We start from the raw sequence: 26,938 nt of genomic DNA, 5'->3' as shown, positions 1-26,938 counted from the left end.
ACTGGTTGGTTTTTCTTGAGTTGGAGTTTCTTTATGCATGTACGTGTGAGTGAGATGGTGTTTCCTTACAGTACGAGCTCATCGATGATGCGTGCGGATGTGTGATGTGCGACCAGCTGGCTGTCTTCAGGGCTCGATTGAGCCAAGTTGGCACACGAGAGGGAAATTGACACTCTCGTGTTCTCGGATGTTTCTCTCAATCATAAATTCACCCGAACCCTCTGAGAAAAAGTAGGAATGAATGAATGGGAGATCGAACGCCACAATGCTTGTTCCAGAGCATCACTCCCAATGTAAGTGGGGTGTGTGCGCGCGCGCGCGCGCTTTGGCTGGTTTTCTCCTGATGGTTTGTGCATGTGTTCACCTCTCTGGTTGCTTAACAAAGTACCTGTTGAGTTTGGAACCAAGCTTAAAATAAAGTCCCAACCCACAACACAGGGTTAAAATTGCAATGTGTGTTTTTCTGTGGTAAATATGCCACACGAGGGTTTCTGCTTCTACAAAATGTGTTTGTGTACTTGTGACTTCCAATCATGTTTCTGTCTTCGTGTCATTTGCATCTCTGTGGGTGTGATGCCTATCTCTGGTGATAACGGGTCTGGAGAAAGTTACGTGTGTGCTCTACAGTGACTGAGCTGTGGTTCTTCTACAGTGAAACGTGTGCTAAACTGTGTGTGTGTGTGTGTGTGTGTGTGTGTGCGCGATGGTGTGATCTCTGACCTGCCATTAGGCCTGGCAGACACAGTCCCCTCTTGTCTGTGCTCACCACAGGGCCGGCCTGTTGAATGCTCAAATGAACTTGTTCCTGCTCTCGAGAAAGTCATGTAAGGACAAAGAGCCCATAGAAACACATGATGGCTCCACTATGACAAAACTCGCACACACAAGCAGCACAACAGCAGTAGCCGTAGTTCTCCGTCAGTTTGACTTCTACGTATGGCCACGGACTACTGTGCACCCAAGTGTTTTGACAAGTGCTCACAAGCCAATATACAAACATACAAATACTACTGATTTGATTTAAAGAGAAACTTGCTTCAGATTTGCAGTTGCATACATTAAGTATGAGCTGTTTGCTCTTATAACCAGTTGCAGTGGTTAAAACAGAAGTTTATCTGATGAAATCCATCCTGTGTAAACATGGGATGTTACACTTCTCTTAAAAGTGCGTCATGCAAGACAGTGTTGTTTTTCATTGTACTGATGTCATTTTTTTGGCCTTGTTAATGAGGCGCTTTGGTATGCATTTTCTGTCTGGCTTCTGTCTGTGGAGAAAGACAAAGGGTCCTTGACTCCAGCTCCAGCCTGCTGTTGCTGCTGTGTAGTGGTAGCTGTTAGATAGTGTGTGGAATAACTAATGTAATGGAAATCACCAAAGTTAAAGTGTCACGTGTCTCAGATCAGAAATGCCCGCCAACTGTTAATTTCTCCACCGGTTCTTATAACCTACAGTTCCTATAACCAGTGTGTCTATTACAGCCCGTCCTCATCACACCTGGTCTCTCAAGGTTATTTTCCACCAGTTACTTCTGTGACGGATCGCCGGCATTCAAGTCAATGCGTCATATCCCATCTGTCGCGCTGCAATGCATGTCAGCAGCATCCTAAAAGTGGGTCGGCGCTAACATAGGGGTCAAGCACAAAGATCACGACAAGCTGAACAGAGCAGATCATCCAGGCAGGAAGTCAGTCAGAGGAGAACTAAGAGAATACAGTCAATTTTCAAAATAAAAGGTGCAGACACATCACTACATCACAAGAAAAGCTTTTTCCTACAGCTAAAGACAATTTAAGTGAAATACTTTAAAAAAAAAAAAAAAATTAGGAGGATTAGTGTTTTTTAATGACTAAAACACATCGTGCTGTATTCACTTTGTCTGTGTGCTACGGCACAAAGTATGACATTACAACAGTGAACACAAAATGGATGAAAAGAAACCATTTGACCAATGTTTAGCTACGCTACAAGCACACAAATTCAAGAAACATGTCCAAATCTGGAAGTAAGAAAAAACAGGCAGACAAAACTGTCCGAAACGCTGCTGGTGGGTTATGAAGCCATGCAAATGTGGGGAGAAAATAGTGGCGCACATGCAATGTGCTTGATGGAAAATGCAGGTTAGACTGCAGGGATGTATATTATTTTAGATGTCTGACTGCAAACCAATGTGTGAGTTTTTATCTCACATGGGCAAGCTAAAATCTGTTGACTGTATGAGTTCACCTCCTGACAGCGTTTGCATCAGACAGCTCTTATCTGCTCTGACTTATAGCTCCACTGAGGAGAAAGGTCCAGAGGGGAGCCATCATTTCAAGATATACATATTTTAGATGTGGGAGGAATGTGCCCCTTCTTCTCTTCTGCCAGCTGTCTTTTTCTTGCCTTTTATCATCTTTACTTTCATTTAGTTTAAATTCTTCTATTGCAACATCATTTAATATCCTCCCTTATCTATTTGTGTCCTTGATTTAGTCCGATCTACCTACACATTTCTTTCAAACATCTTTCACCTTCTTCTTTTCTGAATAAGAGTGCTGTGATTTGAAATGCAGCCTCTCACTGCGACCTCACAGTTTATTTTCATTCTGGCTGTTCTCTTTAGTTATTAACACCACCCCCCCCCTGCACATTTTACTGTTTTATATTTGTGCTGGAAAATTTTTATCACACATTAAAAAAACCTTTGTTGCTATTCATAAGAAAGTGACGCTCAGTGAAGAGTGAAACTCAAGTTTAATGTTTATAATTTTTTTTATTTTTCTTGGATGGCTGACAGTGCATGTCACCTGCTCTCCATCCTCAAGTCAACCAGACATCCACTCTGTATTGTGTGTGTGTGTGTGTGTGTGTGTGTGTGTGTGTGTGTGTGTGTGTGTGTGTGTGTGTGTGTGTGTGTGTGTGTGTGTGTGTGTGTGTGTGTGTGTGTGTGTGTGCGCGTGTTAAAAAAAAGTGAGATGGCCAAAAAATGATGAGAGAGATGCAGTGTCAGCACGACTGTTTTCCTGGCCAAGAAACTGGCACAGGAACACAGAGGGATAACTTGATGACACGTGTTTGTGAGAGAGAGTGTGTGTGTGTGTGTGTGTGTGTGTGTGTGTGTGTGTGTGTGTGTGTGTGTGTGTGTGTGTGTGTGTGTGTGTGTGTGTGTGTGTGTGTGTGTGTGTGAGCTTCTGTTCAGGTGTTACTAATGTATTTCTACATGTGATTAAGAAGAAAAAAAAACCATATTAGGAATTGTATTGTTACAGGGCTAGATATAAAATGGCCGTTACTATACTTACTATAAATACCCTGATAAATAACAAAGAATGGCAGAGTGACAACATTGTGAACATTTGGCCTGAGTTGAATCACACCTCTTAAATTAACTTTCACAAATATAGCCAAAGATATTTACATACCAAAGCCAGCTCAGCCATATGCACATTGGACACGCACATTGTTACACGAGTTCACTTTCTGTTGGGGGCTTGCAGGAAACCCAGTCCAGAAACTCCCAGAAACAGGTAGACAGTACGTTGAGCAAGGCCTGTCCTCTTACTGTTTTTCAGGTATTCTGTCACTTGAAATTGCTTCAATTTGTATGCTACTAAGGTTAAACATCCCAGTATATCCAATGCCCCTCTGTATAGGGAACACTACTTTCAATAGGTCACATTAGCTGCTCAGAAGAAACCTCATGTCTTTCGTAAATGACCATTTCCCTTTATTACATACTGAGTCTCAAGAAGAGTAAAATAGGACACATGGGAGTAATACTGAATGGGCTCAGGAGGGCTTGGTGGACTATTATGGATAGGTGGAGGAGAGCAGTTACTCAGGGAAGGCGATGGCATCAGTCTTCATTTCAGCGTTAGAGTCAGCTAGCCACCATGCTGACTGCTGGAGTCATCATCGTCTGGCTGTAAATACATACCACTGTCTCTTCTTCTGCTGTCTTTTACAAGGCGCAGTTAAACGATGACAGAGATTCCTGATTCTGCCCTTTTAACAGTATTTATTTATGCGTAGATAAAAGATAATGAAGGAGACTGAGGTGCATTTGAAGGGAACCGCAGTTTAAGGTTTCAGTCGATCGGTCGGATCAGGAGGCGGACCGACTTCAGGGAGTAGAAGCCGCCTCCGTAGTCCGCCCAGAAGATTCCATCCTGAAATTTGCTGCGGTAAACTCCCCCGCTATACCACACACCATTCAGATTGGTCTGACCACAAGCATTGTACCACCAGCCGCCTTTATGGAAATGGGCGCAGTTACCTAGCAAAGGAAAAAACAGAACTTCAGAAAACGCACTTACTCTAAAACCAATACGCAGAACCAGGAAGTATCTTAAACTCGTACAATCCCCCTACCGGAAAATGTATCCTTGTCGCGATCGAGTGTGGTGAACTGTTTGCCGTTGTGACTGCTGAAGGAGTCCCCGGCGTTGCCCTGGTAGGTGCCCAGCCTCAGGCGATAACCCTCGCTCTCTGACTCCAGGTGGAAGCTGCTGTACTCGGCGTACACCTTCTTCCCTGTCCAATCTTCCAGCTCGATCATCAGCTTATAATCGCCTTGTTTCCCCAGGTTGTAGATATTATCCAGTCCCAGCCAATGCTCACCATCTATGTTGCCGAAGCCTTTCTGTCAGGGACAAGCACCACAGCATGTTATTTTCAGTAGTGGATTATGTTTAAATGTCACTGCATTGTAGTACAGTATTAATTTGAGTTAGCGGATTAGACGCTGTGGTTTAGTAAACTGATGAAAGAACAGATCTCTTTTTATTCTGTGGTCAGTGAAGACAAATCATGTCCAAAAAACACAAATAGTAAAGTGGAGTGAGGGAAATGTCTTTGCAGAGTTTAAAAGGTCTGGTTCTTGTTATCAAGTAAAATTATGTCAAATCTGCTTCCCATTGAGGCGATAATGTGCTAAGGTTGTGACCTGTTGTTTCTCACTCAGCTAATTGGTTGAATGGGAGGGCCAGTGGTGATTTGGCGGTGGTTGCATGGAGAGTTGAGTACAGCAAGTGCAGAGCTACAGAGACGCACATCTGTCCCCGATCCAAACAGCAAGCAAGTATTGATTTTTATGACTGAGAGGAAATGCTTGCTTTTGTTCCTAGAGAGGAGACCGAGAGCCATCATTTTGTCAGGCTGTCATTTAGTCACTCTGGGTGTAACAGACACTCTTCCTCCGTCTCTCTTCACAACTTGTTCTTTTAGACCCTGGATCAGATCACAGTTGAAAAGGCTGAGACATGGGAAGAGAAGAATGAAGGGATCATTACTATCGGGGTTGAGAGTAGAGCTGCTCTTCCCTCTCGGCCCACTGGTGCTCCCTGTTTGTGTATATTTGTGTGGAGGACCCTGGATACAGCTCTTTGCTACAATTTCACTGTAAGGAAATCCACCACTAAGCTGTTTACACTTCTGGGGCATGTGTCTGCTTAGTGGCCCCAAAATGAACTGCTGAGACTGGGTCATTTAGGACAGGGGAGGGGGGCCGCTTTGAAAATGGTTGTCTCTCATGCAAAAATATATTTCCACCACTAGATGATATTGATAGGAATGAAAAATTCTATTTTTGCTTAGGCTGTCTTATTAAAACCTGATGTTACCTTCTTAAACCTTACGTTCCTTTTTCAAAGAACTCACCTTGTAGTTCTCCCAGTTCCGAAAGAAGTTTACAGAGCCGTCTCTCCTCCTTTGCAACACCGTCCAACCTCCATTGTCAAGGCCATGCTCACACCAGGCCTGGATCAGCTGGTCACTGCTGTCTGTCTTAAGTAGGTACATCCCACTGGTGGTGTGGCCCGCCTGTCGCACCTGAAAACAGTCCCTGAAAGGGCCTGGAGTTGGAAAGGTGGTTGTAGAAAAAGGGGGTGAAAAATGATGGGTTAGAAAAAAAAGTGGCTCAGATTTAAAATGATCTCAAAATAGATCCATATTTCAGTGTCACCTTTGAAGCGCAATCTGTTGGGATATGTCAATCTGGATATCAATCAATCAATTATATTATTAATGTTCTTCAGTATCCTTGTAGAGCCCGAACGACATTGGATTTTTGTAGTAAGTAAAAAAAATTAAAAAAAAATCCAACATCTGTAGATATATTGTCTGATATTATTTTTATATTTACCATTTTGTACAGTACATATAAATGCAATTTTTTTTTCACCCCCGCAACGATCCCTTAAATTTGGTTATCAAACACTTTTGACACTTTTGTACCAAAGACATGATGGAGGCAGGAGATTTTACAATTTGTCTATGCTGACAATGCTGTGCACTAAAACCGTAAACTTCACTGAGATTTTAATCATTATAAATAACTATAAAAAATACAAATAGAACAATTTCTGATTTACCCGAACTAATCCTTACAATTTGGGCTTTGATAGTTGATGATGCTTTTGGGCTTATGGGGCAACAAGGTGTTGAAATGAGTCTTGCCATAAGGCCATAAAGACCTACAAAACTTACAGGTGTACAGATTGTATATTTATATCTTGTTATTGACTCTTGATTTCCACTAAAGCCATCTATTACCAGAATCCCCCCAAAAAAGATCTTTTCACCACAGACATTTTGACCTGTCATTGTAGGGAGAGCACAGGTGTATTAATGATGGCTCAATTCCATTAAGTGCCCCAGTAAACCAAGACGATGAATCAACATGCACAAAAGCAGGACCTCCTCTAAGTGGGATGCAGCCATCATTAATAAACCTGCACTTTTCCTGCCATGAAAAAGGTCTATTTAAGCCTGAACAAATATTACTATAGAGTACCTTGAATTGAACAAGTGCATATGCAAAAACCATCATAATCAGGCAGACAAGAGAAAGTTGGGAAGGACCCCATGGTTTGAGGAGATGTATCATTGTGGCAGCATTCTTTGGAAATAAATCCCCTTTTTCTCTCACCATCCAAACCTCCTGCAGTCTGGAGTTGCAGAAGTACGCATCTGTGCACTTACGTTTTGATATGAATATTCACCTGGAAGTAGCCTTTAGCTGAAGCCACGAGGTAGTGCTGCACCCAAAGCTGAAGCAGCTGAACCTAAACCCAACATAGTTCCTCTGTTTCCTCCTGTGTGAATATTTATTAAACTAGTATGAACACAGGCTTTGTGTGGGGGGCCTCCAGGGCCCAAAGGTTTTCCTAAGTGTTTGAACACATAAGGACCCAGTGTCTTGCCCCTGCACAGATATCTGAAGCCTCCCAGCACAGACTTGTATTTTTCCAGTAATGCCTTCGTCAGACTTTCATCAGGTTCTTCAGATTGAGGTTAAAAATAAATCGAACATAGCATAGTGGTTTAAAAAGGGTTGAACTAGACCAAACTGTGGTCAGGTAATGTGTATTTACTGAATCTACATGGAAGAGAGCTTTTTAGGGGGCTGTGGTGGTTTGGGGTTTTAAGTTTTACCTTTGTTCCCTCCCTGATTCAGATCTACACTGTCTGCGGAAAGCCTATGAAAATATACTCAACGGTGGCAGTCAAATGGCCAAAAGCAAATAAAACGTTGGTTCTCACATTCTGCATAATCCTAAATCATGAAGGAACAGTACTCATCTTTACCAGTAGGTAATATATATTTAACAGGGACAAGAGACATGTTTTGTTTGTCTTTTCCGACAAATGAAATGATGAAAGATGAATTGTCAGCAACCAAAGCAAGCGACCCACCCCTGGCTTTTTGAGTGAGATCGATGTACTATGTATAAGGTCTGAGGAATAGAAACATAGAAACTTTCAGTTCTAAGGAGCTTTGATGAACTAATACAACAGTAAAATTACAGTTTAACAGTGGCTTGGCGAGGTAGGTTGGGGATTATTATGCATAGCTAGAAATATATATTTTTGTCATCTACAAGTGGAGTCCCTGCCACTTTACCTCCCACAGCCACTTCCCTGCCTCAGGTTCTCTTTGATCTCTTTGTGTTTCCTTTACTTTTTAATCTCCACGCAGGCTTTTAAAATATGCCCCCTTTGCTTCTCCTCTCATTGAGCTTGAAATAAGCCAATCATTATCTGCGCTTGGCATCAGTGGAAGGTGGTGCCGGTTCAGTGTTCTGAGAAGAGCAGTGTTTCACAGTCTGGTCTCTGGAGAGCTGACAGTGGACAACCTCTTAGTAAAGCACTTATCAGACGCTTTGGATTAATTCACACTTCACGCTGGCAGTAACACAAAAAATACTCCACTGTAGTACAGTTTCATTTTTTTGTTTGGCAGCAACAGTAAACTGAGATTTTTTTTTTTTAATAATGCCATAATGCAGGTATCTAACTGACATAAACTTAGACAGACCTAATTAATGCAAACAGAATAACTCACAGAACTATTTCCTAAATGGTACCTGCTGGTTTTCTTCCCCCCGTTATTCCCCTATGAGTCACATCATCTCACCCTAAGTGACTCTCCCGTCTTTACTCAGACAGACCGTCTGTTATTCCCCCTTTTGTCTGAGGGATGTAATGAATGATTTCATCCATTTTATTATCGGGTTGTATAACCCCTGTCGACATTCCCCGCCACTCTAATCGCCAGTCAAAATATAACAGCCCAGACTAAGTTCTAGGAGCCATTTCCAAGTAGCGTTCTAACCTTGCAAATTAGTTTCACATTGGAGATTATGTCTCCCAGATGTCAGAATAGTCCATCCCTGGGAGAAACGTACAGAGGAGACTTGTCTGTCTCAGAGGATTGTATCTGATTGGATAGTGTTGTGCAGGGGTCTAAAGCTTGATGGACTAGTTCATGGGATGTGTGCTTTGTTTGACTAGTCCTCGTCCCTTTTTTTTTCTTGCCCAGACTGAATGTAAAGCTGATGAAAAAGCCTGGCAGTAGGTTCATATCCATTGTCTTTTCGGTGCTGTTCAAAGATTAATTTAATGCATATGCTGAGTGCAGTGCAGCCAAGACAGACAGCATAGTGGGATCATAGGGATGTATGATGTCACTGCCTCTGCTGCATGCCAACGATGAGCCAACTGTGCCTCAGTAATACCAACTGTTGTGAGAAATTACCATTTGAATTGCATTCCTTAGCTAATTGTGTTTTAGTAGTGCATTGTGTGTACAATTGAGCACAGATCCAGAAATAACCAATTACTTGGGTGTTTTGCTTTTGCTCAGTCTCCATCCTTTAAAACTCATTAGATCACAGATTATTTTAACGGTCTTCCCTTATCTCCTCCATCATCATCTGCCACTTTGAAATTGCTACATACCCTCAGAGGTAAGTGTTCCCTGCGGCGGTGGAGGATCAATCCCAAAGGGACTTGCAGTAGGTGGGTCCATGCGTGATCCTCGGGGGAAGGCCCGGTTGTTATTGTCCCTCTGAATCTCATTGGTGAAACGGTTGTTAACCGGTATATTCTGCGGGACCACCTGCACCAGCGGGGGAACTGGAGGCAGCTCACTGCGACCCAGCGTCCTCAGACACTGCTCCTCCAGCGCCGAGATGAGAACGGACTGGTTGTTGACCACCCCAGCCATCGTGGCAAAGCGGGACTCCAGCTCCTTGTACCTTGAAGCCAGTCGCATCATTTCTGAGGTCACGTTGAGGACACGGTTCTCCAGCTGGGCCAGCTCCAAAGAGTTGTCTCTCTTCCTGATGATCTCATGCAGCAGCTGCATATAGAGCTGGGTCACCCTAGAGTTCATGTTCCTGCTCTCTTTCCGCAGCAGCTTCATCTCATTCACCAAGTTACCATCCACATCTACCACCAGCTGCAGCGTCTCAATCTCACGCCGCTGTTTGTTGAGCACCTCCCGCACATCTGCAATGTCCATTCGGGTCACTCTGTCCTTGTCTGGCTCAGGGCCTGTGGTGCTGGCACAGATTGGACCTGATGACAGATAGGATTTTTTTTTGTACATTAACAAGAAGTTCTTTTGATGCAATCGAAAGCAAAAAACAAAACAAAACAGTAAATATGAAACCAAACTCGTATTTCTAAAAGAAGTTATCCTTTGTACCTGTGATTCTCTGCTCAGGTACCAGGAAGGTGTAGGAACACTTTTTGGCATCAGGATCCAGGGGAGCTCTTTTACTCCTGTGAAGCGAAAGCTCTTTTGTCCTGCGGCCTTCCCTGGAGCTCCTGCAGTAACTTTCCTCCCAGAGGGAGAAGGAGAGCAGGGCGCACAGGCTCCACATCAGTCCCTGCATTGCTGCTGGCTAGATGGACAGCTAGTGATGCTGCCTCCAGGCCTCCCTGGAAGAATAAAGAACCTTAAGAACCAAGAAAACAGCTTCTTCTTTGTTCGCAACAAAGCTCATTAACAAAAGGAATGATAACAGACGGGGTGTTTATTTGATGCTTTTCCGGAAGAGACCCCAAAGGATTTATTTATTGTTTATTTATTTTTTATAAGTATTTGACAATTTTGCGATAACCTACTATTAATAATTGTTTAGAAAAGTGAGCAGTAGCAGAGTTGTCACGTCATTGTTCCACAGAATCTTGTTTGTGTGGAAAGACTGTTGGAGAAAACGCATTTTCTCTCCAGCCAGCAGGACGAGGTCTGCTTTCTGTCTTAGTTTGTCCCCCTGCTGACAGACACCCCATTTTTCTGAGATTCTATTGGCCTCCATTAAGACGGTCTGATACGTGGCTGTCCTTGGCATCTGCCTTCACATTTACTTTATCTTCTGCAGTCTTAGTTAAAAAAATATATATATATTTTGCAAACTCCCATCCTCTTGTCTCGTATACTTGTATAGTATGCATGTTAGTGGTCTTTTTTCAACCACAAACTTTCAGTATGTTAAAGAAATCTAGTTCCAGTTTTGGTCTCAGTCTATTGGAGCCAGAGGTTTTTTGGAGCCTGCCCCTAGTGGCCCTCTGGTATCGCACTGAAAGGCACATCTGCACTCGCTTCACCTTTCAGACCTGAAGTCTACGTCAATTTTTATATGCACTTGATGTTCCTGAGTTAGAACAGTCTAACGGCCAGTGACACTTAGTTTTCAGTTAAGTGACTACTACAACACACATAGAACAATCATATCAACAAATGATACAATGCAGTGAGACCCTGTTTTTTTATATTAATAATATGGGTGCATCCCTTCTCCTTTGTTTTAGTCCCTTTCTAACTTTGCATCTTTTTACCAACATTGATTTAAGCATCATCATCAACATGGAGAGCACATATTTGCCTAATTCAGACTGCTGCTGCTGCTAAATGCAAATGGTATTTGAATGCAGTGGAAATGCAAACTCATATTGCTTAAGGAACCTTTAGCTTGTGATTCATTTTCTAATATTTGGTCAAAACAGAAAACTGACCTTATTGTCCTATATTATACTGTTGCCTACTTGCACATCACCCCACCACTCTCTTAAGTAAAACGCACTGACCCCGAATTCCAATGCAACTTTCTGAGATAGGTTAAAGATGCCAACAGCGATGTTAGGTAGGAGGTAGTATTTGTGTTTCACTTGAAAGACAGTCACTACAGGGGTGAGTCCAAAAAACAGTATGCGCAAAGCTGTTTGCAGTCCTGTCTTCTTTGAGGGGCAACTCCTGCCGCTCCTCAACCACTAACTGTAGTTCTGTTCCTCATCAATACGCAAATGCAAAAGAAGAAGAAAAAAAACACAAACAAAACTCTCAGATGTATACACTGCTCCGTTTAACACCCTGGCCTGGGCCTGTGTACGGCCAATAAGGTCTAGCCCTCCTAATCCACTCCATCACGCTTCACAGTCAGTTTTTGCTCAGTGCCACATCATTAAGTCCTTCTTCCACCCTGAAACTCAGGCGCTGTGTGTCTCCCATATGACGCCATTGTGGTTCTTCAGGAATTCTGGCAATTCTGTCACTTGGAACAATGTTGAGTGGGGACAGCATAACGGTGCGTACTGCAGATCTGGAGTGTGTGTGTGTGTGTGCGCGCACTCGTGCGCGCCCTCCTGTCTTGATGGTATATGTGAGTTTATGCGTCCATCTGTATGATTGAATACTGTGTGTGCATGACTATCCAGAGACGTTATTCATTTTCATGGTGTGTTTTTCCAGAAGCCGGTGTGTCTGACAGCGTAACCAGGTACTGTATCCTTGCTGACCTCAGTGAGAGCTGCTAATGACTTTAACAGCATCAGCAGTATCATTTTTCTAGTGTGTCTTCTCTTCTAAACAATAACTTAATTTTTTTTTTTTTTTTTTACTGTTGCTATCAGTTTTGCACAAGTGTCAACCATTACCCGCTTCCATCTCTTTCTTGTTATCCTCCTATTATCCCTCTCCTGTCTCTCTGTTCTTGTCTTGTGGAGTCTGATTTCCTCCTGGGTGGTGGTTCAGGGTACGAGGGGCCTAGCCTCTTTCATGGAACCACAACATATCAAAGACATTCCAGCGAACATTGAGAGGTCACCAGTGTATCGTGAAGGTACAACGTTTACAGTGCTTTACAGGGCTCTTTTTTTCTTTTCTTTTTTTCCTACCTCAGAACTAAAAATGAAACACTGGTGAAGTGCTTTAAAACTGTGAGGGTTATTGAGCAGAAAACATAAAATGCTCACCTGCGGGAGAAAAATTTTCACATGCTGTACTCACAGTCAAGCACGTCAACGTCTTCTCTTTATGTTCTGCAGACTGGAAATTCTGATTTCCAGAGAGTTCTATTTACAAAGGAGAGAGGCTGTTTTGATTTAATCATGTTTGTAGTGACCTGCTCAGCTGCCCGGCTTGACCGGCTATACAGGATCAGCAGAGACGGCGGGGTAATTATGCCAACAAAAGGGCACATCTGCCGCTTTCTGATTCATCAAGAAAACAAGCAGCATGCAAGTGGTGCCTGAGTAGACACCACCTGGGCAGGTACTTAAAACCTGCTATACCAGCTTGTTTACTGAACATCTTTTTAACTCGCAATGGAAACGCGTTGCAGTCCCTCTGTGTACGTTTTTATGACGAGCTAAAACAAAGTCATTGTATGGATTGTTTTCTTTCCATTCGCTGGCTCACATGTACAAGTGCTGCATGTTTGGTGTAGCGTTGGCATGAATGAGCAATGTTCCCTCACTCTTGAGTATTATTTAGCTCAAAGTATATCGTGAGGCGCTTCAGAGAAATGTTACTCCGAGTCAGAAGATAGAAGAGCACCGAGCTGGGCGTACAGACGCTACAGAGAGTGCACACGGGGAGGAGATGAGGAGCGACAGGCTGTACGGCTGAAACAAAGAGCAAAGATTTAAAAGGAGAACACGGACAATCGTAGGACTAAAGTGGTAGAAAAGTGGGTCATGGTCCTTTTTCCCTTCCCTGGTCAAGCGTAATGAACATAACTCAAGGCAGAATCTCTTATAGATCCATTCTTATATAATATATTTCCAATCTTTTCACTGGCTCTTTCTTTCCATTTCTTTCCATTCCATACAAATCTTTCATCTCGGTGTAAATCCTCCTGTTCTCCGCTGTCTTTCCTCTGTTTGGTGTTCCTTCCCTTCTTTTCATTTGTCAATAAATAAAGCCATATGATAGTCAACCACTTTGAGCAGCCCACCAAATAAGAGAATCATTTTCTCCTTGATGTCAATAGGATTTATACAATTTCTTATTGGCTCTGCCTTTCTGACAAACAGCTCGTGTATTACTCCACATTAATGTGAAACCATTGAAACACAGTGGAAAAAAAAAAAAAAGAAGATTTGCAGCAGTCACTTCTGCTGGCCTTTTTTGTTTTGGCAACACTATGAACTTCTGAGTCTTCCTTGGTGTACTGCTGGGCTCTCATCCCTAATAATTCTTTATCGCCAGGAGATCTCACTCTTTACTTGCCCTCACTTCCCTGTGTCTGTCTATTTAGTGGAAATATGGGTTAATTTGTTTTTATGGCAGTTACTGCAAGTCTGTGGGCAGACAGTCTGCTTCTTTTGCTCTGTTTTACCACACACACTTTCTTCCAACTGGGAATAATTTTCAATTGAACAAGACAACCATTTCACTGTTTAAAGCCATTAAACTCTGTCAACTTGTAAAGGCAAACATCGTGTCTGCAGATCCGGCAGGGCTATATTTTGCTTTATGGTTTTTGTTCATTGTGCTTGTTGTCTTAATGCTCTAATGTTGGAGATAAACGGCTCCTCTGGTTCTTACTAAATACATTTCTGACTTGAACAGGGAAGTTGATTGTCTGAAGCCTGAGGCTTTTGTTGATTTATCTAGTAATGATTTCACAGCTTAGTGCCGCGCTGACACATCTTGCACAAAAATACACTCACACAGTGGTTGGCCTGCACATGCTCATATTTGCACACAGTTCTTATGCAAAAACACACGCACAGAATGTGAAGTGGTGTCAAGTTGATTTCAGATTGGTTTTGGCTTGCTTTATTTATGGCGGCCGCACATCCACTCTGGAGGGAAACTGGCTTTCGTCTACCTCTGGTTTCTGTGTGGGAGCTGATGTTGTACATTAATACTGATTAGCTTTGTGCCTGACTGGGAGACAGAAATCATTCTTTTCTGCACGCTGTAGGAGAGGAAATGACCAGAGAACTCATTAAGTAAGAACGGCTGCTTACGTTACTCCCAGATAGAAAATTAGCTTTGAATCGCTGGTTTAACAGCACAATGAATGTTGGTTGTTGCCTGACAAAGACAGCCATATGTCACTCGTTTGGCCTCAGGTTACACTGTATGTATTGGCAAAAAGCCTCTTACAACACATATTCTTTCTGGACCTGAACAAACCGATTAATATACATACGGTATAAACTGCCTGCATGGAAATCTGATTTGCTGCAGGTGTCTGGTTCGCTGCAGGCGAAGGGGGCATTATGTGTGCTTTTTCATACTAAGCCTATTGATGTCAGTCTTATACTGTAAACAGTGTAGCAATGAATGCAAATTGAATAAAAAGGCATGTAAATAAAATGTCTGCATGCAGAGTAACGTCCTGTTCTTACAGTGTACATTAAAGCATCCTGTTTTATAAACGTTAACAAAGATAAGAAAAATAATCTTGTTGTATTTTTGCACTCTGAACCCAAGTATGTTTTCAGAATTTCTTTATCACGCACACAGATATGGAAAAGTGGTCCCAAGGAAAGTAGGGTTCCTCTGTGTTGGCAGACTAATGCTGGACCATAAATATTGTCCACAAGGCCAAATCTAGATGAAAATAATACACTTGCGCATTTAGATGTAAATTTCTACATATTTGAAGTGTAACAACAGCCTTATTTCTCAGTAAAATACATCATGTCTCTTTTAAAACAGGCCTGATAGAAAACTTCTAATAACAGATTTGAATTCAGCATAAAAGAAATACTTCAAGGTCCAACAATTTTAGTATAAGGGATCGAAAACGGTTACAATGTTGTTGCCCTGGGTTATTGGTTTACTGTATTACCATACAACAAGGAAAAGTAATGGATGTGGATGTTATCTTTATCAGGGCAGTAATATCTGCTTTGGATTTAAATGAATGAATATGATGGTATTTGTCAAATAAGGCTACAATTCCTTATTGATCAACAAACAAAGCTGCCCTGTTTGTCTACAGCAGTGAAAAGTGATGGAGGTGTATTCAGATATGTTGATAGTCCATTTGGTAGTGGACTATTTATTCCTGTATCCAGTATGAAGGACTAGATAGAGTGTAAAATGCAGATTAAGGGTTTTTAACTGTGGTGTGTGGGTTTCCGAGCTCGTGGTGCGTCTCCTGCAGTGATTTACCAATTCTAATGTGTCAGTCTGTAGCCTGATGGATTGCAGTTCAGCAACTGGGAGAGAAAGACTTGGATGAAAAGTATTTATATTTTCACAGTCAATGTATTTCCCAGCCTCAAAATCCCCTGCTTCCACTCCCCCATCTGGCCCTCAGACTTTCCCACAATAAGTCCAAAATGCTCCGAAACACAACACCTCATCACTGGTCAGAAAAGGGGGAGAAATGGGGATGATTGAAGGACAGAAGTGGAGTTTTGGCAACAATAAACAGCAGCTTTGCTTTACATGACAACATGGATGTCAGCCAGCCTTTCGTCCATACATGAAGTCACCAGGCCACTGTTTTTCTCCACAGAGCTGACTTACATGACTGCTCATACACTTTATTCTGTGTGTGCTTGCTGAAACAATTGGTCACGGAGCCACAAGCTGGACTGACTGCTAAGAATCCATCTGACCGGCTTCAAATTACATTACATTTCATTTAGCTGATGCTTTTATCCAAAGCGACTTACAACACACCGATGGTACACCATCGGGAGCAATTTTAGGTTTCAGTGTCTTGCTCAGGGACACTTGGGTGTGTGGACAGGAGGAGCTGGGGATTGAACCACCAACCTTCCGATTAGTGTGCAACCCACTCTACCGACTGAGCCACAGCCTCGCGTGAATGAAAATCAGAGGGAGGAAATACCTGTAGAGGAGAATGCAGCATTGTGGGGACGCAGTAAAAGTACTGACATCATCAAGCGATTAAAGACAACAAAAACGTCTGCAAGCACACAGAGAAAAAACACTGACAACATCAAGCAAAAATTCATAAAAGCCTCATTAACAAAACTGAAGAAACCTTCCAGAGATTATTACTGCAGCCACACTAGAATGTAAAATACCTCATTATTGTTGTTGTTTTGTCTCCTCGTTAAACGGTGCATAATGGAAATATTAAAATGGAAATTAGAGCAGGTACAAAGAACGAAAGCAGGACTTCTTTTGCATTTATGATCTGAGCCTGTAATTAAAGCTGGAGAAATGTGAAATTGAATTTGTGCCATATGAGGTGGTTCAATTCAAGACACCATCAACCGAAAGTTAGAATATATTCAAGCCACACGAAAAACGTGTTTGTGCCTGCTGCTTTCTAGCTACTAAGTTGTCTCCCCTCATGATGCCGTATTAGTGAGGAGTGAGCCCCCAAAACCCCCTTGAGGCCCCACGGGCCCCCGTCTGTTTTCCTTCTTCTATAGTGAAACTCTAAACATGTGGCCTGATGTTGGGGGTCAGAGGTCAATATGTGGGATTAGTGTGCAGCCCCCCTCCCGCTCGCCCACGCCACCAACCCCTTGCAATCAATTGGTCTTTGTGAAAAGCGTGTTCCCCCTCTTCCTCTTTATGCACAACACACACGTAAATGCGCAAACTCTCTGTTCTTCTGCTCGTGCCATCTGGGAAGACATAGTTGACTTGAGGTCGTCTCTCTCTTTCCGTCATACTTTGCAGCGATAAGGACTCTCAACTCTCCAGCAGCCTCCTCCATCACACCTCATCCGGCTGCCTCCCCCATTGTAAAACAAACACCCAGCCTGCCTCCGCGCCACAAACACAACGCTCTTTGTGCACATACATGCACACACAGGCACAATATGAACCCTTGCAGGTGTAAATGGCTGCAGGTTACATCATCTTCAGCTCGTGTTTTCCTGGATAATGTGTTACCCAGGCTGACAGATTAGGCCGCCAGTTCAGGTGGCTTCCGTCTTGAATAAAACCGGTTAAGGGACACTTTGGCTTTGACACGCTGCTTCTAAGGTTTCACGCAGCAGCAAAGAGCTGGGGGAGGTTCAGGGGAGAGAGGAGAGCCAGGAGGATGGAGTAGTCCAAATTTGTTTGGCTGGATAGTGTGAATTTTCTGTTTCAGGGGATTACTCATAACCACTCGGCCTTTCTTGTTTTGGTTTTTTTAATTTTTTTTATTTCCCCTCTGTGTCACACCTCACCTTAAGCTCATACCTCAGACTACACATGCTTCCTATTAGCTGAATCAACAAGGAAGAACACATACATTCACACACTCACACAGCATTACACACTCATTGCCCACTGGCTTTACTTAGTTAAATGCCTCTACTTCTCTTGTCTGTTTACCTCGACCTCCTGGCTGACCTCTTCCTCCTTATGATGACCTGTCTGTTCAACCGTGTCCATGCTCTCATTAAGAGGGTTCTAAATGAGTGTCACAGTGCAGCTAGAGACTCTACTGCGAGTCTTGCAGCAGCTCTTGCTCCCCCCACCTCATAGTTAATTACTTGGAGCTCTTTACCCAATTCGTAAGTACGAGTACGGCAGGATTGCTGTGTGACTTCTAATGCAGGTTTGAGTTTTCGGAGATGCAATGTGTCCGACTTGCTTTGCTGTGGTTGGATTTAACCGCATGTGGTCAGCGGTGCCAGAGCTGTGTTGTTGGACAGCCCCTGGTTGTATCCAACATGTGGTATCTTTGTCTGCTTCTATATGCGGCTCTGTTCGACAGATAAGATCAGCTGAGCTGTGCATTACACATCTGTGCCTGTGAACGGTCGGCACTCACAGGCTCAGGTTAAGCAGTGAGATATGATTGGGTGCATGCCCATCGCCCGAAAACCGCAGCTGGTTGGTGCTGGCTGGGCGAGCTATCAATCCCCTGCTACGTTAAAACATGGTTTGTGACAGGACGGCTGGGGGAGGGCAGCCTCTGACAGCCCTGCCATGCACTACCCGATTGCTATTTATTGGCTCGTCCGGGAGTTTTAAGAACTTTAAATAGGACGGACATCAAACAGGTTTTTTTGTTGTGATGTAGAGTCCAGGGTGGGGGTTAAGAGAATAGTTAGTTTATATGTGGATTGGTGCTAATGACCCAATTTAAAGCCCATCCCCCGTGCACTTGAGGTTCAGGTTGAACCCGAGGGCTAAACACTGGCGCTCCGGCACGGAATGTTCTGGACATGTCTCCGACAGCTGCTGCTGCCTCCTCTCTATCATTTTAGCTTTCTTTCTTCTTTCTCAGCCTGAGTTATTGGAGATATTGATATTGTGATTTATTGCCCATAAGGGAAAAACGAGAGAGCTCATGAAATGTTTTCTTAGCCTTTTTGCCGTTCCCTCATTTTGCCTTTGACTTGAAACCCCGGCTGTTTGAGGGTCTGTGTGTGTGTCTCTCAGGGTCATTTACAGCATTCACAGATGTGGTTTTGTAGCGAACAGAATGTTTTCCACTGATCCCACCAACAGACCAGAACATAAGTGAAAACATTTGAAGATAATTGTGAGTTGGTGATATGGAAGTGCACCAGATTGATGTTATTAGTGTTCAAAGCTTTTTACTATAATGGCCAGGTTGTGACTGAAGTGTCTTATGTCCATGCCGTGTGTGTGATAGAGGATGTGGTTTGGGTTGTCTTACATTCTGTTATCATTTCTCCCTCTAACATGATCCTGTGATGGAGACTAGTGAACTCTCTTAGCAACACACTGTTCACTTCTAAGTATTCCCCGAGCTACAGTGCATTTTCGTCGCATGATCTCAGCCCCTATAAGAGAAGCATGTGTTGAGAGACATGTTATCGCCTCATTAGGTGTGATCCTATTCATCTAACCCTGATTCCACCAGGTTATCTCGGCTCTTTCCCCGCACCTCAGTCAGAGGCCAGACTCAGAAGGTACTGTATTAGGAAACCAAAAGCCAAGAAAAAATAAACAAGCCTGGCTCCAGAGCTCAAATCTCTCCATCTGATCAGATCAGTCTCCCTCAAGTGTTGCTGGAATGCCCCACTTTTTGTGCTCTTCACTTTTTTTCTTTTCTGCTTCTCCTCAGGTAGGACGCGGAGTACATTTCAGGGAAAGTGTAAGACCTGTGATGTTTCTCCCTCTTGCATCTAGAAGCATGGGCTCCATTGACTGCACATTTTCCATTATTTAAGGGTTTTCTGCTAAGATTACTTATTACATAACAGATGTCAATTCTGGCCCTACACGCGGGAAATGCCCAAATCCCCAATCGCTGCACAATATCAATAAATTCAGTTATTTTCCAACAACATCAGCTCACTACTCTCCCTTTAAGTCCCTGACTTATGCCGATACGCGATACATTTCTCAGCATGCCGTCTACACTCTATCCCAGTCAGACTCAAGAGAAAAGCCAAAGAAGCGTTGCTAAATGTCTGCAGACACAACCTCCAGTCACGAAACGTCCCAACCTCTAAGCCAGAGCTCTCACAGCTGCCCAGACACACACACTCGCACATACACCCCCACACACAACCCTACAGACACACACAAACTCTGTCTTGCTGACACATACTCCAAAAAACAAATTGAAAACAGAATAAACTCAGGCAGCGTTTACCTTTTCGTTATCAGTAGTGGTTTGAGATGTTTTCCTGCAGTTACAGTATCACTTGTGTATTGTATTGTGTCTTCACCGAGCTGCAGTGCTCAGGACTCATCTCTCTGTCTTTGCCTTTGTCCCAGTCGTCTGAGGCGCTCCCCTCTGCTCCACTCCTTCTGTCCCGTAGCTGCAAATCAGTACAAGGCTTTTAGTCGAGGCCTTCCTTCCCAAAGACGTGCCTCTCTCTGTGGACTTAGCTGTCCCGGGGCTCAGGCTGGGGCATGGTTCAAAAGCCGGCCACTTCAACAGACTGAGCTCTCACCGCTGATGCCTTGAGTTTTTCACAAAGGATGGGGGAGACTAGAAGAGGGAGGGGTAGGAGGAAGAGAGGGGAGGAGAAGGGGGATGAGGGTGTGGGTGTTGGAGATTGCCTTTTTTTTTTTTCTTCTTCTTCTTCTTTTCTTTCTTTCTATTTTTTTGGAGTTTCCCAGCCCACCTCTGATGTCACTATACTGGGAAAAAAAAAAAAGACAGAAAAAGAGAATAACATAGCTGCCTCATTACATTTCCCATCCTCAACAATGGCCTTCATGGTTCTTACAAAGAAGAAGCGAGTTGAGTCAAATTAGGCGACGCCTGTTTAAATTCAAAAATGCTTTGCTGACACTGGTGCTCGGGCCGAGCTGCTCCGACCCCTCTCTCCTCAATTACATCGCCGCTCTCTTCTTTGCTTTTTCCTGTAGCAATAAGAAGAGCTGATTGTAATGCTGCTCGGGTTTCTCAGCTCCTTCCTGTCGAGAACAGCTGGATTTGTGAGAGCTGGAGACTAAAGCAGGCAGATAAAACTGATTTGTGGTGCTGTTTGAGCAAAAATACTTGATCCTGGTGTAGTCGGTGCTCATCTGGACTCACTCATTATCACCGCTGTCATTTACTTTAATGAGCGAAGGGGTCCAAGACATGCACAGATGTGTTTTTTGTGTTGAAATATCTTTCTTTCCTTTTTTTTTTTTTTTAGATAAGCAGCTCAGAGGAGCAGATGGAGGAGGAGCTTTGTGATGACATGTCTTCCCTCTCTCCCCTTGTTTCCAACTTGATCCTCAGACACTTTCTATGTGGCAAAACTGGTATGAGAGCACTTGCTGTACCCTAACCACAGGTTCTCTGGGAGCGCATCTGTCTGTGGGTGTTCCAGGCAGTATGGATTTGTGCATGACTAACTGCTGTTATCCCTGACATGCTCTCTGAAGAGCATCTACAGCGGTTAAGCCATCAGGATCCTTCTCTTCCTCCTGTTCCCCCCCCCATCTCTCACATTCTCCCTCTTTCAGCTGAGTCTCCAAATGCTTTTAAAACTGCTTCTCCTGTTCTCTCTCGGTCTCTCTCTCTCTCTCTCTCGCTCGCTCGCTCGCTCTCTCTGACTCCAGTCAGATGCTGGTGTGTGTGGTGTGTGTGTGTGTGTGTGTGTGAGAGAGATATCCTGAGGACAGGATTTTGCTCTTTTTATGTGCTGGATCTGGCCCTGCTGTACTGTGTTTAGGCTCTGCATGCACAGTGTTGTAGATGCATCTGTATGCAGACACATCTGTGAATATTATACTGTTGTTTTCCAAGGAAAGGGTGGGTTGGGGGGTTACGGTTGTCATGTAGTCCACTGTGTGATAACTTTTCTTACATCTGCACTCAATCTCAACGCTGGCGTGTGAAGGAAACTTTGAGCAAGAAGAAGGAGAGAATGGAAGGAACGTCACACCATCAGTTCTGTCGTGAAGCTTAATTAGTCTCTCTTTTCAGAGTGGTGGGAATCTGCTCCTGGGTTTGTCTCTTCATGTTAATATTTATGTAGAGATTTAAGAATCTCCGCTCTGCTCCAAGGCTGCCAAAAAGATGCAATGAGAGACCGAACTGGGGGGGAGGGGGAGGGGGGGGGCTGCCCTTGAGTTGGACAAGCGGAAGAGAACATCAGTCATCCGCTCAAGGCACCCATTTAGACCCATCGGGACAAAATAAAAGTATTTTTGAAACTTGAGCCAAAGTATATGCAAACAAGTGCGTTTGTGCAGAGTTTTCATCCCTGTCTGTTGTTGCCCATGTGATATCAAACAAGCAGTCTGCAATTACCAGCAGGTTTTAACACCAAGGAACCCACAGCTGCATGGCACCGGCATCATGCATCCAAGGAAAGCTGGCTCTGTTACGATGTCCAGCCGTGTTTATGTCCACATGTCTGCTTTCCAATAAGCTGAACTGAAAATCCTTGCGTTCCTCCCAGGTGGTTAAAACAACACCTCCAACAGATGGATGCTGTCCTCATTTGGCTTACACTTGGTCTCTTGGCCCCCTGAGGGATGAGTGCATAAAGGAAGAAGGGCTGTGTATTCCCCTAATTTAATGCACGCATCTCTTTCTGTCTGCTGCTTTATTTTAGGGATGTACCTGTCTGATCTGACATATATAGACTCGGCGTACCCCTCCACTGGCAGCATACTGGAGAACGAACAGAGATCAAACCTGATGAACAACATTCTGAGAATCATATCGGACCTGCAGAGATCCTGTACCTACGGTGAGACTCACACAGCCACACGTTCATGGCATAGCAAGGTGTTGTAGTGGCTGGACAGAGAAGAGGACCCAAGTTTAATCCTGGAGGAAGTCAGATGATTAAGTTGATGTCAGGTTGTAAACCACAAGTCTTTACCTCTTCCCTGAGATCTGACTGTGTCCATCATTGTGTGGAGGAACAAAAGTTAAAGGGGAGGAAGGAGCCGGCACAAAGGCTGGAGGAAACGGCATAACAGCCTCGCCACTTCATTTCCTGTTGCCATGGAGACACTGAAATAATCTCTGCTGTTCCTCAGTACCTCTGTGTGTTTTTGTAAAGTGTGAATTTGGAGAAGATATACACAGATTATTTAGGATAAATCCCCCCCAAAAATGAAACTTTTCATTTGTGAAAAATGAGAGAGAGGTGAAATTAAGACGGGAGGAGACATTGTTCCCTTAAACCTGCAGTGCCAAACTTTAGTCTTCCTCTTCAGCCTGGGAGGCTAATTCCAAAATCACATTTGACACACTCGTTTTATGATCAGAATTGAATCTGTCTGGTCTGAAAACATTTGGAAAGTCTCAACGAGCCGCATGATTGAATTATTGCTGGTAAATTGTAGCGTAGCCTCCATGTGTGGAGTTTAGGAAACATTGGTATTATTTGGTATTGAAAAAAAAGTGTTCAGAAAATGTTCAAGAATTGGTATCAAAGTCAGCCTATTGGTTTTGGTACCAGTATCAAAACTTTTGAAACGATATGAACAATACCCAGACCTGTTCAGTTATAAGTTAAAGTCCTTCACTGTAGGTTTACATCAGTACAAATAATATGTACACTCATAATTTCCATAATTTCCAGGCTATAACCTAGCAACACTGAGGCGGTTGCCTGGAGGAAAAGTCTGAAGTACTATAAATAAATTATTAAAACAATGAAATTCTTTCATCATTTGAGACACTGTTGCCAAGATACGTGATCACATGTTACCAAAAATGACCTTCTGTGTGCTTTTTATTCTAATGCCTGTCTGTATCTTCCATCTCTCAGATATACCAGTGTTGCCTCATGTACAGAAGTATCTCAACTCAGTCAGGTATATCGAGGAGCTGCAGAAGTTTGTGGAAGACGACAATTACAAGTAAGAAATAAAACAAAATAGAATGTAAATAAACACACAATGCTTTTCCTGCTATGATAATCAAAATAGATTTTTGGTCTCGTTTGATTTTGTTTCTTGCTTAGCTGTGTTTCCCAAAAAATACCATTCACACAATTATGATTATCATGACAAATTTATAGATAATTTCAGACTGTTGGATTTATCAGTATTCCTTTTTTGTTTTTAGGTTGTCACAGAAGATTGAGCCAGGCACCAGCACACCCCGAGCAAACGCCTCCAAAGAGGATCTTGTCGGTGAGTTTCGAGTGTGGATCTCCAATGGGCAGTAAATGTAAAATCTATGCGTCATCTGTATTCTTTCCATTTTTCCTGATTCGTAAATTTGTTCTTCACTCTCATCCTTGCTTACAGGCCAGGAAGCGTCAGCATCTCCTCTCTGCGGCCGTAAGTGTATGGTAGCAGCTGAAGGAACCAAAGTCCCGGCCACGCCTCCGTCCCCCAGGAACTTGCTGCCCTACGGACACAGGAAGTGCCACAGCCTGGGCTACAAGTCAGTTTATCTGTAGTTAACAAGAAGCAATTCTTTTATAGGTGTTGGTGGAAACAACAAAAAGTAAAACCACTGACACTTCTCTCTGAATCTCTCTGTGTCTCCACAGTTTTATCCATAAGATGAACACGGTAGAGTTTAAAAGTGCTACGTTTCCCAACGCTGGTTCTCGCCATCTGTTGGACGACAGTGTGATGGAGAGCCACAGTCCCACCAGAGGACAAGCAGAGAGCTCAACTCTGTCCAGTGGCATTTCACTTGGTATGACTTCAACATATATACTTGCATTATAAACTTCATGCACAGTTGTTGTTGTTTTTTTTATCCTCCCTGACATCTTTTGTGATCATTTGTATCCGTGCACAGGGAGCAGTGAGGGCTCCGAGCTCAGTGAAGAGGTGTCTTGGCCAGCGTTTGAGAGGTAAAGCTAATACATTCATGTCAGCTGTGCTTTTTCATCACATCCACATGCAAAAAGCAGAGAATACAACATGGCCATCCCTGATGTTATAAAGTCATTTTAAAAGCACTGGCTTTAAGACACAGTTATGCTAAACGATCTGCCATTAAAGGTCACGCACACATGCCATGCACAGCATTGCTTTCAGCCTTGCAGCCCAGGCCGTCATGCCTCATCCCTCAATTTCTGTTCTCAGCCTTTAGTAAATATATAAAGACACATCTGCTTCTCCAGCAGCCTGAAATGAATATGCTTAATATTCAAATCCCCTAACAAGTAGTCTCACTATCCCAACAAGTGTCTGGAGCCACACGCACCAGATCTAAAGTAAAAACCTCTCCGCTCAAGAATCTACTGGCCTGAAAATCATCTTAACCTCTTTTCCAAAACACCATTTCTTGAAGCTTTTGAATAACCCTGAAAACACGCATCCATCAATAACCCCTCTCACCAAATCACTGCTCCTCATCTAGCCTTAACCCATGCAGTTTCAAGGGAACAACAACGACGACGAAAAAAAACCCAGCTTTAACAGTATCCCGTGCCCCCTATCCTGTTCTATCCTGTCTTATCCTATTCTGAACAGGACTCGGTTCTATCACTCTCTGGGCCCAGTGACCCGTGTGGCCCGCATCCCCTACAGAGGAGTTCTGAGGCCCAGCAGGTACAACCCATCCCGACCGGAACCAACTCGATCTGAACCAAACCCTCTCTTACCCCCACTTTCTCGCCCCCCTCAGTCCCTGCCAGGGGCTGCTGTGTGCTGGTGCTTAGCGTGCGTGTAGTACTGGGATCATCTTTGTGCTTTCAAATAAGTGCGCGTCTGCTGGTGACAATCACAAATCGGGTGAAGGGATAAGGAGCTGTGTGGGGTTATGATTCTGTATCTTTCGCTGTATACAATCAGTCTCTAATCTACCTTTTGCTCTCTTGAATTACGTGCATGTCTGTCTCACTCTCACACACACACACACACACACACACACACACACACACACACACACACACACACACACACACACACACACACACACACACATGTTGCGGTTGAAGCCGAGGTGTGGGAGTCTCGATGTCAGCCAGCTAAAGATCAAAGCGGTGACTCGGCAGACAGGACAACTGAAGCTGGAGCTCACGGTGATATAAAAAGCTTTTAATAAGCTGCTGCACCTTATTAAAAAAGCTAAAAAGGCTCTAAATGCTACATGCTCCAGGTCTCATCTAAACAGATCCTGAGATTATAGTCAACCTAGACTCCTTCTTGTGGTAAGTTTCCAAGGTATTTCACAGTTTGGAGCTAAAACTGAGTTTCCAGAGTCACACTGAGCTCCATGTGTTACTGGAAAACAAACGGTTACATCCTCATTCCTAAAGAAGAGAGGAGCACACTCTTCAGGATTAATAAAGCCAATTCTAATGGACATTGCATATTAAGCTTCCCTTGCGGTTAGGGATGGTCTCGCTTTCTCTCTCTCTCTCTCTCTCTCTCTCTCTCTCTCTCTCGCTCTCTCTTTCCCTCCCCCTCTCTCTCCCTCTCTGAGGCTTCATGAGGCTCCTGCACTGAGCTTCCTGCTCTGATCCTCCAGACAGACACAATCTGCACACCACCTTGCCCCGACTCTGCTCTTCTTTCTGCAGATAGCAGCGTTGAGATTTATATCTGTTGAAATTCACTTCTGTCAGAACACAACAGATAAAAGCTGTCGTGAAAAAGAAGTTACGAATGCATGAAGCCGGGTTAAAGGTTGTTTTGCAGATTGCATCTGCCTGTACTCTAGTAGTTGATCTGGTATGTTTCCATGCATGGATGCACCTCTTGTATATACTGCGTGTAATGTTTGTCTTTGTCCCATTGCAGCTCAGCTGAGTCAGAGGAGCTTGCAGTTCACTTGTATCCGGGAGCGGTCACAGTGCAGGGGGTGTTGAGACGGAAGACTGTGCTTAAGGAGGGCAAGAAACCAACTGTAAGAACACACACACACACACACACACACACACACACACACACACACACACACACACACACACACACACACACACACACACACACACACACACACACACACACACACACATTACCTACATGTACTCTATACAGAAGGCAAAAAATACTGTCTGCTGAGCACAGATGGGGCCTCAGAGACTCTTTAACCTGCAGACCTGTTTCTGTCTGTTCCTCAGACTCAATTGTAGTTCTCTTCATGTCTGACTGGG

The 26,938-nt window shown here is 43.6% G+C and overlaps 2 protein-coding genes across 6 annotated transcripts in view; one reads left to right on the top strand and one right to left on the bottom strand.

Annotated features, from left to right (window-relative positions):
- ralgps2 (Ral GEF with PH domain and SH3 binding motif 2) overlaps positions 1–26,938 on the top strand; it is a 71,948-nt gene that overhangs the window by 37,304 nt on the left and 7,706 nt on the right. For 4 of the 5 annotated variants that reach the window (XM_069694782.1, XM_069694786.1, XM_069694784.1 and 1 more), the window contains exons 10-17: positions 22,472–22,609; positions 23,642–23,732; positions 23,941–24,008; positions 24,126–24,264; positions 24,374–24,525; positions 24,631–24,685; positions 25,311–25,388; positions 26,583–26,688. In XM_069694782.1, the coding sequence (XP_069550883.1) occupies positions 22,472–22,609; positions 23,642–23,732; positions 23,941–24,008; positions 24,126–24,264; positions 24,374–24,525; positions 24,631–24,685; positions 25,311–25,388; positions 26,583–26,688 (827 nt within the window). The remainder of the gene's footprint in view (positions 1–22,471; positions 22,610–23,641; positions 23,733–23,940; positions 24,009–24,125; positions 24,265–24,373; positions 24,526–24,630; positions 24,686–25,310; positions 25,389–26,582; positions 26,689–26,938) is intronic. The other variant, XM_069694787.1, reaches the window with a different exon arrangement.
- angptl1a (angiopoietin-like 1a) lies at positions 3,060–10,190 on the bottom strand. Its single transcript, XM_069694778.1, has 5 exons — positions 9,972–10,190; positions 9,221–9,841; positions 5,639–5,832; positions 4,352–4,622; positions 3,060–4,256 (listed from the first exon to the last, which is right to left on the bottom strand). Exons 1-5 carry the CDS (start codon positions 10,159–10,161, stop codon positions 4,069–4,071), a joined length of 1,464 nt encoding a protein of 487 aa, XP_069550879.1. The 5' UTR covers positions 10,162–10,190; the 3' UTR covers positions 3,060–4,068.

This window comes from Brachyistius frenatus, unplaced genomic scaffold, assembly GCF_029030835.1.
Source record: "Brachyistius frenatus isolate BFR_SWC_R1_liver_20210118 unplaced genomic scaffold, ASM2903083v1 Contig_18, whole genome shotgun sequence".
Classification (NCBI taxonomy): Eukaryota; Metazoa; Chordata; class Actinopteri; family Embiotocidae; genus Brachyistius; species Brachyistius frenatus.
The sequence above is the reverse complement of the archived record's forward strand: the minus strand, read 5'-3'. Positions and strand labels throughout refer to the sequence as shown.